Below are 12,778 nucleotides of genomic sequence, written 5' to 3'. Positions count from 1 at the left end.
TCCTTTGGGGGCTATTAAGACAACAAAAACATTTCCGACTTGATTGTAAAGTGCATGGGATATAAATTCAATAAATAAACTTGCAACTACTCCTCTTGTTCTTTACGCAACATACTGTTGATCAGTATAATTACATTGCCATGTTAACTGTGTTGTTTCTGCGCCTCTTCACATTCCTCTGCTGGATGGGAAGACATCTTTAAATGAAAGTCTTTGTTACCTGTATTTTCCCCCAAATGGTAGGCTTGTAAAGACTATCTGGAGCTAAGTTGGGATCTCCAACTTACAACCAGTGTGATCTTGTGAAAACTACTTTAACCTGTTAGTCACAGTATAGATGGATGATGGATGAATAATGGGTAGATGAATAGTGGATGGAAGGCTGGATGGATAATGCATGAGAGGTAAAGTCAGTGATAATTTAGCTCACAGATTTCAAGGGGAAATTAACACGTTCACATAAAGTGCTTAGTACATAGTAACTGTTCAGCTTAGGTTCGGAAACTGTTGCTGGTGCTTTTCTTTTTAAAAATAATAGAACAGTGTGCCTTTACTAATATAAAGACATGAAGAGTTTAGCCTTTTCCCTTTAATGAAGCTAGCCTTGGGCCAGAGACTAGAATCTACACTACATTTTGATACAATAGGGTCAAGGGCCAACTTGCTGATAGTCTAGGCCATAAAAGATGGCTAGTCACTAACTCAGTGGGCCTGGATTAAGAGAACAGGAGTGGGAGAAGGGATGTGATGAGAATATAATCCAATCAAGAGTAGCCAGAACAGGGAGGGATATCAACGACTATAAGATAACATTTATTTCCAGGCTAGAGGACTCAGATCTCAGACTTGGAGGGTTTCATGGCTGGCAGCATTCTGACCACCCAAATTCCACTAGACCTGTCCTAGGTCTTATATGAATCACTCATGTGAAGCCCTTCACATTTCACCAGAGAATGGGAAAAATTAAGGCCTCATAAACCCTCCCACAAAAAGGAACAAGGTTGCCCTCTACTGTATGCAGTCCTGAGAATAGACAAGACTCCTTGAACAAGTGGGCAAAAGCAGTGTCCTTCTGGTGGTTCCCAGCCATCTCCCCCCCCCTTCACCCACCCAATCCACTGGAGCCTCTGCTACCCACAGGGAACAAGCTGGTTGGGCTCCTTGTTGTAGTCCCTAGAAAAACAGGTTAGGAATGGAGTGGGAGAGCCGGGCATGGGTTGGTGAAACCAGGGGGAAACTGAGCCAAGCACACAAGATGCATCTTCCAGGGAGAGTGTGGGTATGCCTTTCTTGTTGCAGAAGCCAGAGTTGTTTAGGTCTGAGGAAGAAAGGTAGAGAGGGAGATGAAGGAACCCACACTCTCCTGCTTGCCTGACTACACTCTCCATCTGGTTTTTAACATCTCCCTAAAGCCTTGAGTCTGGCTTTTGTTGACTCTGGGTTTCCTGCTGGTCTGTGCTGCCATGGCTGTGCTAGGGTGGAAGACTAGAGGCTGTGTGTTTTTGAATCTTACTCCTTGGGAGGAAGCGAGGGGGGTGGGGGGGAGCGCGGGAGCAGAGGCTTTAGCCCAGCCCAGGATTGTGAGACTGGGACAGAAGAGCAGCAGCAGCAGCCGCCACCACCAAAGAGCAGGAAAGGTCCCGGGACTTTACTGTGGGGAAGACATGACTCTGCCCTCTCCAGGAGATTCAGTCCCCAGCCAGAAAGGCCAGGGCTGTGAAGGGCTGGGAGTCTGAGTAGGAGCACTACAGGCCTTGGCTCAGGGCCCATCAATACAGGTGCAAGGAGTAGGACTCTTCCCTGAGAGATCTTTGGCTAAGAGAAGGGACTGGACACATCAGTGGCTGAGTTTCTTTCTTTCTTGCCCTTGTTACCTTCCTTCCTTCTTTCCCTCCCTCCCTTCCTTTCATTTTTTTTTCTTTAGAGGCTAGCTCCATATAGCACGTGGATCTCCGTGGCTTTTAAATTCAACAAACACAGCTTCACGCCCCAGAACCTATCCAAACATTCCATCCCTTGCCCAAACCTGTCTTCCAGGGACAGAATTTGGAACAGCTCCAAGGGCAAGTCTCAGGGCTCCTTCCCTGCGAGACTTAGCCTCTGCCGTGACAATCCTTAGGGGAATGTCAGCCAGGACAGACGGACGGGCGGCCCGGGCAGGCCTAGCCATGGGGAACTGGTGGGCGCCCGGGGGAGCGAGCAGGGAATCCCGGCGCGCCCCACTTCTCCAGGCTTCGGTGGGCGGTCCCCAGTCCGGCCCCGCCCACTCCGGGGGGAGACTGGGGGGAGGCGGGGAGGGCGAAGCAGGGCTTTGACCGTCGGGGGGCGTGGCCGGGTCTGGGGGGGCGTGGTCGGAGCCAGCAGGTCCCCGGGCAGCTGGACCCGCTGCGGCCACACACACACGCCACGGTCTGCCGCCGCCGAGCCCTCGCTCCGTGTAGCTGTCAAGTTTGGGCGCATCGCTCGGTCCCCGCAGCCCCCAGGCCGTTCTGTCCGTCGTCAGGCAGATCCCATGGGCCTCGAGATCACCTGCCCGTGGAGGGGCCAGCTGCCTCGCTTCCAAGTGAGGACCTGGATCGAGCCCGTGGTGGCCTCCGCCCAGGTGGCCGGCTCCCTCTACGATGCGGGGCTTCTCCTGGTGGTGAAGTCGTCCTTCGGGGCGCGGGGCTCCTTCAACCACAGCTCCAGTCCGTCGCCCCGGGGGGCCCTGGAGGACCAGCAGCAGAGGGCCATCTCCAATTTCTACATCATCTACAACCTGGTGGTGGGCCTGACGCCCCTGCTGTCCGCCTACGGGCTGGGCTGGCTCAGCGACCGCTACCACCGCAAGATCTCCATCTGCACGTCGCTGCTGGGCTTCCTGCTGTCCCGCATCGGGCTGCTGCTCAAGGTGCTGCTCGACTGGCCGGTCGAGGTGCTGTACGGGGCGGCGGCGCTCAACGGGCTGTGCGGGGGCATCTCGGCCTATTGGTCCGGGGTCATGGCGCTGGGTTCCCTGGGCTCCTCGGAAGGCCGCCGCTCCGTGCGCCTCATTCTCATTGACCTGATCCTAGGTTTGGCAGGGTTCTGCGGGAGCATGGCCTCAGGACATCTCTTCAATAAGACGGCTGGGCACGCGGGGCAGGGCCTGGTGCTGACGGCCTGCAGCGTGGGCTGTGCCACCTTTGCCCTTCTCTACAGCCTCTTGGTGCTGAAGGTCCCCGAATCTATGGCCAAACCCAGCAAGAAGCTCCCGTCCTTGGACACGGTGTCTGGCACAGTAGGCACCTACCGCACCCTGGATCCCGATCAGATGGACAAGAAGAATACAGGGGGGCACTCCCCAGCTCCTGAAAAAGCAAATCCCCCCCAAAACATCATTTCCCTGCTCTTTGTGGGTGCCCTCATCTATGACCTGGCTGTAGTGGGCACAGTGGAAGTGATGCCCCTTTTTGTGCTGAGGGAACCTCTCAGCTGGACTCAAGAGCAGGTGGGCTATGGGATGGCTTCCGGGTACACCATCTTCATCACCAGCTTCCTGGGCGTCCTGGTCTTCTCCCGCTACTTCCGGGACACCACGATGATCATCATTGGGATGGTCTCCTTTGGGACGGGAGCCCTCCTCCTGGCCTTTGTGAAAGAGACATACATGTACTACATTGGTGAGTCTGGCATCCCTTGGGAGGCAGGGCATTGCTGTGTCAGGGGGCGGACATCAGGGTTTAGGAGTCCCAGCTGGGCACCAAGGATTCAACTTGCTCTCTAGGAGGCACAAGAGACAGGCTTGTATACGCTTGAGTTCATCTGCATTGTACTGTGTGTACTCTGTATTGCTGATTGACAGGGTACCAGAGTGATGCCCAAACTCAAGAAGACCAAGCAGATGTGATCAATGGTACCTGGAGTCAGGAGAGTAGACTTCAAGATGGCCTTGTATAACTGGGTTTCTTCTCATTTTAACTGTATGAAACAAAGCAATCCAGTTTAGAAGGTCCCTTAATTAAAATCATTTAGAGCCAAACCAAACCAGTGGCTTTTCCACCACCCAATGTAATAAATCACTACTAGAAATGAAATAAAGTTTCCACTGAGGCCAGAGGCCAGATAAACCACACAGAGAGAGTTCTCATGTTACAACAACTAGTGTTTCTACAACTGTGGGAATGACCTCTCTTGGTCTGGCCTGGACAGTGGCCACTAGCCACATGTGGCTCTTGGGCACTTGAAATGTGGCTAATGCAATTAAAGAACAGAATTCTACAGCCTATATCAATTAATTTAAATTGCCCCATGTGGCAAACATATTTGGAAAAACAATGCTAGATGGTTACCAAAGGGCTGGACCCTGGCCTAGGGGACATACCTCAGAAAAGCATGTAACAAAATGGCAAGCTAGGGCTCCATGCAGGATCTTATACACTATTACCTCAACTACTTAGGAGGCAGAGATTGAGAAGACTGAGGTTTGATGCTACCTAAGGCAAAAAGTTTGTAAGACCACATCTCCATTAATAAACAGTGTCATCTCAGCTACATAGGAGGCCATAAATAGGAGAATCTCTATCCAAGGCTGGCAAAGGAAGAAAAGAAAGGAAGGAAGGAAGGAAGGAAGGAAGGAAGGAAGGAAGGAAGGAAGGAAGGAAGGAAGGAAGGAAGGAAAGGAAAGGAAAGGAAAGAAAAGGCAAGGCAGTCTCTGGTCAGTTCCTGGTTAAGACTATGCACAAAGAACATTCATCAATAAGGTTTCAGAAATGTGTAGCACCCATACAAGGGGAACATTTCTAGAAACAGCTTGCCCAAGCTCCTAAGACTGTCTCCCAGAGCAGTTCATGGGCAGTAAGGGCAGGCATTCTCTTGTAGGGCTTCTCATCTGTGTCATGTTGGTAGCATTAGCTCCACTTCCCTAGACACCATTTAACTCTGCCCATGAAGATTCCCTTCTCTTTCTCTGTGTAAGCAGTGCCTTGAGATTAGCAATCAACACACACAGCTCTATCAGAGCTTACAGACTGGGCTGCGCTGGGGAGAGAGCTTGTCTGTCAGCAGAGAAAGCCCCATAGGGACTGGAGAGGGACTGGGAACAAGGCTTTTGCTTTATTGTGATTTCCTCCTTGGCCCAGGCTGGGCTACAGTGAGAATGCTTGTGTGATCTTTTCCAGCTCGAGCTACCATGCTGTTTGCCCTCATTCCCATCACGACCATCCGATCAGCTATGTCCAAACTCATCAAAGGCTCCTCTTATGGTGAGTGACAGGTATCTCTCTGGGATCTTCTGCCTGGGCTCAGCTTGAGACACCCACTTGCAGAAGATAGCTGATAAAGTGCCCAAAGCATCCTTGAATACATGAGGAACATACCTATCCAGAACAGGAAGAATGTGGACTGAGGGAGGGTGGGAAAACTTACAAAGTCAATCACTGAAAAAGCCACAGTCAAAGAAAGATAGTTCAGGAATGTGCAGATAGAGAGAGACAGGACTCCTGTTGAATTCAGCCATGGAGACTGAAAAGGAGTCCCTAAGAAGAGAAGACAGGGGTCCTCTGAGAGCTCCCCAGAGACTAAGCCAGTGGGGAACAAAGAAAGGACACTACCACATTTCTTTTTTTTGGCCAGTCCTGGGGCTTGGACTCAGAGCCTGAGCACTGTCCTTGGCTTCTTCTTGCTCAAGGCTAGCACTCTGCCACTTGAGCCACAGCGCCACTTCTGGCCATTTTCTGTATATGTGGTGCTGGGGAATCGAACCCAGGGCCTCATGTATACGAGGCAAGCACTCTTGCCACTAGGCCATATCCCCAGCCCACTACCACATTTCTTATTCATCTCTATTCCTTGCACAGGAAAGGTGTTTGTCAAACTGCAGCTGTCCCTGGCTCTGACTGGGGTGGTGACATCCACGGTGTATAACAAGATCTATCAGCTCACCATGGACAAGTTCGTAGGCACCTGCTTTGCACTGTCTTCCTTCCTCTCCTTTGTGGCCATTATCCCAATTGGGTAAGAAGGGGGCAGTGTCTACTGTGGAGGCGGGGTCAGGGAGGGTGAAGTGGATGAGGAATGATCAGTCGCTGAGCTTCTTTGTTTTATTTATTAGAAACATAACATGTAAAGATCAAATGGCTGAACTTGGACATGATGAGGGTTTATATCCTAAGGTGAGGGACTCAGCCAGCTCTGTCCTTGAACTGTCCAGCCTTTAGGCCTTTTCATATGAGTCCTGGCTGAATGAGTTAGGTGACCTTGCAGCTGGCATGCAATGTAAATTTCTCACAAGTCCTAAGTCTTTGGCTAAACCAGTAATACATTACTTTTCCCCACTTGAAAAATGACCCATTCTAATTCATTAGCAGTTCTTTGAAGTTGTCTTTTCAACTTAAAAACAAATACCAGAACTAGACACTGCTGGCTCACACATGTGATCAGAGTGACACAGGAGGCTGAGATCTGAGAACATGGTTCAAAGCCAGCCCAGGCAGAAAAGCCTACGAGACTCTTATTGCCAATTAAGCTGGAAGTGGAGCTGTGGCTCAAGTGGTAGTGTACTAGCCTTGAACAAAAAAGCTCAGGGGCAGTGCCTAGGCTCTGAGTTCAAGCCACAGTACTGGCACACACACACACACACACACACACACACACACACACACACACAGAGAGAGAGAAATGTCTTACTAGTTAATGTGTGTCATAAAGACACAAACAGACCTACGATAGCAATAAGAAAGTTCAATAATTGGCTCTTTTCTATGTTTACATCTGCTTTTGATGTGCTAAGGAGGATGGCTGCCTTTCATTAAGACTTAAAGGCCCAAGAAGCAGTTGTGCAATGTGTGACCACTTACCCAGTGCTCTGGAGCTTAGTCACTTATTCACACACTGAGTCTTAACTAGCTGTGCTGGGTCTTCTTGATCTTATGTCACAGAAGCAGTAAGGAATCTGGAAACATTCAAATAAGCAATTGATTGGATGCTCAAATGGATAAGACACTTAAAGTCATTGTGTTTTATGTACCATAGACATTGAACAGTAGAGAAACTCACGTACAAACAAAGCAAAAATTTTAGGAAATGACTAGAAAAGATGAAAAATGTATTATTGTAGGATCTTATCTCCCAGAGACATAAGTTTGAAAATGTATGCCAAAAAGGAATGTTTCTATTACCTTTGCTGTCCCACACATCGCTAAAATAAATGATACCCTAAAGCATTCTTCCAGCAAGAAGAGGCCAGATCATACCATCAATCATTGACAGTAACAGGAAAGACCAGTAGAGGTTTCTAACTGCAGAAGGCAAACCTACATTTCATGACAAGAAAAACCAAGCAAGCACATCAGAGCAGAAGAGGGCTCAGAAGGCAAGAGACTAGACCAGCTGCAGTCTGCAACTGAGGTCAGGAGAGGTCCTCAAGCTAGAGCTGCCAACCAGTCTGTTTGTGACCCAAAGGGGCCATGGCTCTGGCCCTTCCTGCTAGCAAAGTGAGCTGATTTTCCACTACTGTAAGAACCTGCCTGCTCTTTACATGACACAGGGAGGTGCGAGGAACCCATAGTGTGGTATAACCCTCTTCTACTTCCTCTCAGGCACACATGCACTCAGTAAATTCTGTGTGCCACGCAAAGAAAACAGGCCACTAGAAGAGAATGAAATAATCTGTCTGGTATACAAAATTTAATTCATTTGCTCTCATCTCATTAAAAATGTTCATGGGATAGATGTTGCTGTCTCTGCCTGTAGCTACTCAGGAGGCTGAGATCTAGAGAATCAAGGTTCAAAGCCAGTCCAGGCAGGAAAGCTTGAGATTCCATCTCCAAAATAACCATCAAAAAGTAGGGCTGAGGGTCTGGGGATCTGGCTCAGCGGAGGAGCACCTCCCTGGCGAGCGCAAGGCCCTGAGTTCAGTCCCCAGCTCTGGAAAAAAAAAAAAAAACTACAAAAAGTAGGGCTGAGCTGGGCACTGGTGGCTCACACCTGTAATCCTAGCTACTTAGGAGGCTGATATCTGAGGATCGCGGTTTGAAGCCAACCCCGGCAGGAAACTCCCTGTGAGATTCTTACGTCCAATTAACTACTCAAAAACTGGAAGTGGCACTATAGCTCAAGTGGTAGAGCACTAGCCTTGAGCACAAAGAGGCTTAGGGACAGCACCCTGGTCCTGAGTTCAAGCTCCAGAACCAGCAAAAAAGCAGGGCTGGAGGCATGGTTCAAATGGTAGAGTGCCAGCCAAGCAAGCAAGCTGAGTAAGAACAAGGACTTGAATTCAAACCACAGTACCACAAAAAATAATTAATAGAAAGCACTTGATTTCATATATTTTAACTCCCTAAACTTCAAGATTACTATTACTCGCCCCCCCCACACACACATCCACATCCACACTTCCATTGTGAAGATGGAAGGAAAGACTCAAAACTTGCCATTTTCTTAAAAAGGATTTTCCTAAACCTCCCTCATTAGCCTTTAGATTTTTAGATTAGATTTAGATTTTAGATTAGATTTTTCTAGTATATTTTCCCAAAGCCTCCTATAAGCTTCCTATGTTGATGATCACCTAGTGATCATCTACTTAATATGCTTGTCCTCTAGACTGTAGGCCTCTTGAGGACAGAGAGCATGGCTTAGGACTTACTCTGTGTTCTGTGTCCAGCAATGACTCTGGTGTCTAGGAGGTGCTCAAGACAAACGTGCTTAATGAATGAATGCTGTCAGAAGGAGGTGACACCGCTAGCCACTTCTGAACACTCAGGCGCCACAGCTGCCTGTCGCTGGCTGATAATGAAGTTAGGAGCTGGCCAGCAACACATAGCTATGAGTAGTGTCCAAAGGGAATGAGCTGCAAAGTCAGAGCTACAAGCCAAGTTCATGGGCCCTGTGCTGGTTGTCTCTAAGTAAGTCTTGTCTCTCCACTTACCAGCCTTGTAATACAAGGAGTTTTATTGTTTGAAGTACAATAACTGCCTCTCCCAGTAGGGTTCTCAGACTCAGGTGGGAAATTGGTGCTTGAAGTTTCTACATATTTTCCCTAGAAGACTAGGGTTTAAGCTCACATTCATAAGCAGCTCCAGGCACTGTCCATCCATCGAGAAGAACTGTGTTCTAATTCACAACCTGAAGACTTTTGGCATAAAAGTCACACAGGTCCAAGACATTATTAATCCAGTGTTCCTAATTGCTATGCCTCCATTTATCCACTATTATTTGTGTGTGTGTGTGCATACATGAGCGCCAATAGTGGGGTTTGAACTCAAGGTCCTGAGCTCTCACTTGACTTTTTGTTCAAGGCTGGCACTCTATCACTTGAACCATACCCTCCATTTCCATATTTTTGCTGGTTAGTTGGAGATAAGAGTCTCCAATGAACTTTTCTGTCTGGGTTGGCTTCAAACCTGATCAGCCTCCTGAGTAGGTAGGATTATAGGTCTAAGCGACCAATACTCAGCATATCCACCAGTGTATATATATACATATATATATATTTTTTCTAGTCCTGGGGTTTGAACTTAGGGCCTAGGAGCTGTCCCTGATCTTTGGTGTCCAAGGCTAGTGCTGTACCACTTGAGCCACAATACCACTTCTGGCTTTTTATGAAGGATTTATTGGAGATAAGAGTCTCACAGACTTTCCTGCCCAGGTTGGCTTCGAACTACTATCCTCAAATCTCAGCCTCCTGAGTAGTTAGGATTATGGGTGTAAGCCACCAGCAGCTGGCTCCACCAGTATTTTTATTTTATTTTGTTTTGTTCTTTTGCCAGTCCTGGGGCTTGAACTCAGGGCCTGAGCACTGTCCCTGGCTTCCTTTTTTTTTTTTTTTGCTCAAGTGTAGCACTCTACCACTTGAGCCTCAGCTCCACTTCCAGCCTTTTCTGTTTATGTGGTGCTGAGGAATCGAACCCAGGGCTTCATGCATGCAAGGCAAGCACTCTACCACTAAGTCATATTCCCAGCTCCTCCACCAGTATTTTTAAACAAAGTTTGTGAGGGAGATAAAAGGTCTCTGGAAAGACAGAAGATGATATGGGATGGTTAACTTAGTTTGGGATTAGTGAAGATTAATCGTGATCATAAAATATCCACAGGAGGTCATCACTTGGAAATCAAGTGATTGCGATGCAAAGAGTTTCCAAGCGATTGTTGAGGCACAGGGCTAACCATGTTGTGAGAAATGGGAAGAAGTTCATCATCACAGGACTGGTTCCCTGGAGCCAGCTTCACTCCAGTCTTCTGACACCATAATGCAGACAACATTATGTCTCACTCCACCTGTGACAGATGGGCAGTGACAACCCAACACAGGTGGGGAAGAAAAGCTACATTCTTTGCCTTATTTGATTGCTTCTCTTGTAATTCTTGATTGCAATTTTTTTTTTAACAGCATCGTGGCCTATAAACAAGTCTCAGGGTCACAATGTGGAGACAGGACAGAGAAATGAAGGTGTTGAATTGCAAGAGCTAAGCACACCAGCGATGGCTAGGGCCCTTTGAAGACCAAGAAAAGAAGCGGGGAATTGGGTCAAAATAACTACACTGCTCAAGAAACCCAAGTTCCAGACAGAATTGTCCTCTGCATGACTGGCTGGAACTCTAGGGGACCCTGGTGGGTGGGGGAAAACACTTCCCAGGTGAAGGAAGAACCTTCTCAGCTTTCAGATGGCCCAGCTAGCCAGAGGTTAGGTTCTGCCTGTGTAGACTGCACACACAGGCATCCCAGACCCTAGCGGGGCTCAGGGTCTGCTTGCAGGTGGTCAGGTCCCTTTCTTCCAGTGACTGTCTCCAGGGCTCAACACAAATCTACCTAGTCATATGGTGTTTTCTGGAAGTTCCAGAACTCAAAGAAGGCCTGCATTTTCAGCTGCTCAAGGTCATGTGAAAGGAACATTTTGTATGAACTGTAAGTTACATCTTTCAAGTTAAAATAAAACCTTAAAAAATAGGTTAGTTTCTCCCTGAGTTTTTGTTAACTGTAAACACTCAAGAGAAATGACACCTGTCAAGTTAAAATAAGATCTTAGAAAATAAGCACTCTTTCCAGAGTCCTCATGAACTAAGCACTCAAGAGAGTAATAGAGCAGCTCCTTGGCATCAGGGCCTTTCCACAAGCTGGCACTTTACCACTTGAGTCATGCTTCTACTTCTGGCCTTTTGTGGGTTGAGTCTTGTGGGCTTTCCTGCCTGAACTGGCTTTCTCAGTTCTCACCCTCCTGATTAGCTAGAGTTATAGGTGTAAGCCACAGGTACCAAGCATCATCCTTTCCTTTTTCTTCTGGTACCAGAGGTAGAATCCAGAACCTTAGAAAAGCACTTTACCATTTGAGCCACACTTGTACCCTCATTTTTTGTGTGTGCTGGTATTAGGGCTTAAACTCAGGGTCTGGGAACTGGCCCTGAGCTTCTTTTGCTAAAGGCCAGCATTCCCACTTGAACCACAACTCCATTTCCAGCTTTTTGGTAGTTGATTGGAGGTTAAGTGTCTCACAAACTTTCTTGCCTAGGCTGGCTTTGAACCATGATCCTCAGAACGGTCTCCTGAGTAGCTAGGATTACAGGTGCCCTGGCTTGGAAGTACTGTCTTCTTTACAAATGCTAATGTAAGGAGGCATGTAGCCCAGTTATGGGAGGACAGAGAGGGCTTCCCACAAGTGACAACTGTTAGAAGGCCAAAACATCCCAGGCAGAAGGAACTGCATGCTGCAAGGCCTGAAGGAAATTTTCTTTCTTTTTTTTTTTGGCCAGTCCTGGGGCTTGGACTCAGGGCCTGAGCACTGTCCCTGGCTTCTTCTTGCTCAAGGTTAGCACTCTGCCACTTGAGCCACAGCGCCCCTTCTGGCCATTTTGTGTATATGTGGTGCTGGGGAATCGAACCCAGGGCCTCATGTATACGCGGCAAGCACTCTTGCCACTAGGCCATATCCCCAGCCCCGGAAATTTTCTTAAGACACATGAAGAGAGCAAGGAGGTAGAAGGATAGATGGGTATCAGGAAGAAAGGGATGGAGACTAAGACTAGAGTGGTCAAGATGGACACAGAAGAGAGACTTTTCAAATCCGTAAGTTTTACCATATAGTGAGTGTCCATCAGACACTTGGGAGCTGCCTATAAATGATCACTTGTCTACCCAAAGCCCTATGGGTATTGTCTTTATTTCAAACATCACAATACTGAGAGTTCAGACCTAGTAGTACATGGAAATGCTGAGATCTGATCCCCGGTCCTCCCTGATGCTGCTTTCCTGCCTTGTTTTGTATGACTCAGTTTTAGATTCATGAAGTCTACTATCAGTAGGCCAAGTCCAGCACCACTGTGGAGCTCATTTCCAAACCCAATCAAACACTAACAAACCAAGGACATTCCTCCTTAAAAATTCTTTAAAAACATCCCAGCAGCTAAAATAAATCAGAAAATGGTTGGCCTTAATCCAGGATGTAATATACTTTGCTATAGGATGGCACAGGAAGAAATTGCTCATGAAACACCTGGGCTAGCCCTCCAACTGTTTGCCTAGCCAATGGTTATATACACAATCGTTTCTCCAAATCGGTGCCAACTTGTAATATGTAGAAGAGAGTAAACTGAGGTTGAGTCTATAAGGAATTGAGGAAGCAGCTGGCTGCCAGTGGCTCTGGGCCCCAAATCTGTAGCTCACTTTGACCAGCTGGAAAAGCAAAGTTTAGCTCATCATTGCACTGGGTTAAACGTACAATGTGGAGTTCTCTGTACACAAAGATAATAAAACTATTCTTCCTCCAATAACATAAAAAGGGCTAGAGGCATGGCTCAAGTGGTAGAGCATCTGCTTAGGGAACACACA

The 12,778-nt window shown here is 47.7% G+C and overlaps 1 protein-coding gene across 1 annotated transcript; it reads left to right on the top strand.

Moving 5' to 3' along the window:
- Nucleotides 1-2,470: 2,470 nt before the first annotated feature.
- On the top strand, nt 2,471-10,871 carry Slc46a2 (solute carrier family 46 member 2). The gene is made up of 4 exons (XM_048352538.1): nt 2,471-3,641; nt 5,139-5,222; nt 5,817-5,973; nt 10,346-10,871. The coding sequence occupies exons 1-4, from the start codon at nt 2,513-2,515 to the stop codon at nt 10,401-10,403; spliced, it is 1,428 nt and encodes a 475-aa protein (XP_048208495.1). The 5' UTR covers nt 2,471-2,512; the 3' UTR covers nt 10,404-10,871.
- Nucleotides 10,872-12,778: the final 1,907 nt, after the last annotated feature.

Source organism: Perognathus longimembris, chromosome 1, assembly GCF_023159225.1.
Source record: "Perognathus longimembris pacificus isolate PPM17 chromosome 1, ASM2315922v1, whole genome shotgun sequence".
NCBI classification, from domain to species: Eukaryota; Metazoa; Chordata; class Mammalia; order Rodentia; family Heteromyidae; genus Perognathus; species Perognathus longimembris.
The sequence above is the reverse complement of the archived record's forward strand: the minus strand, read 5'-3'. Positions and strand labels throughout refer to the sequence as shown.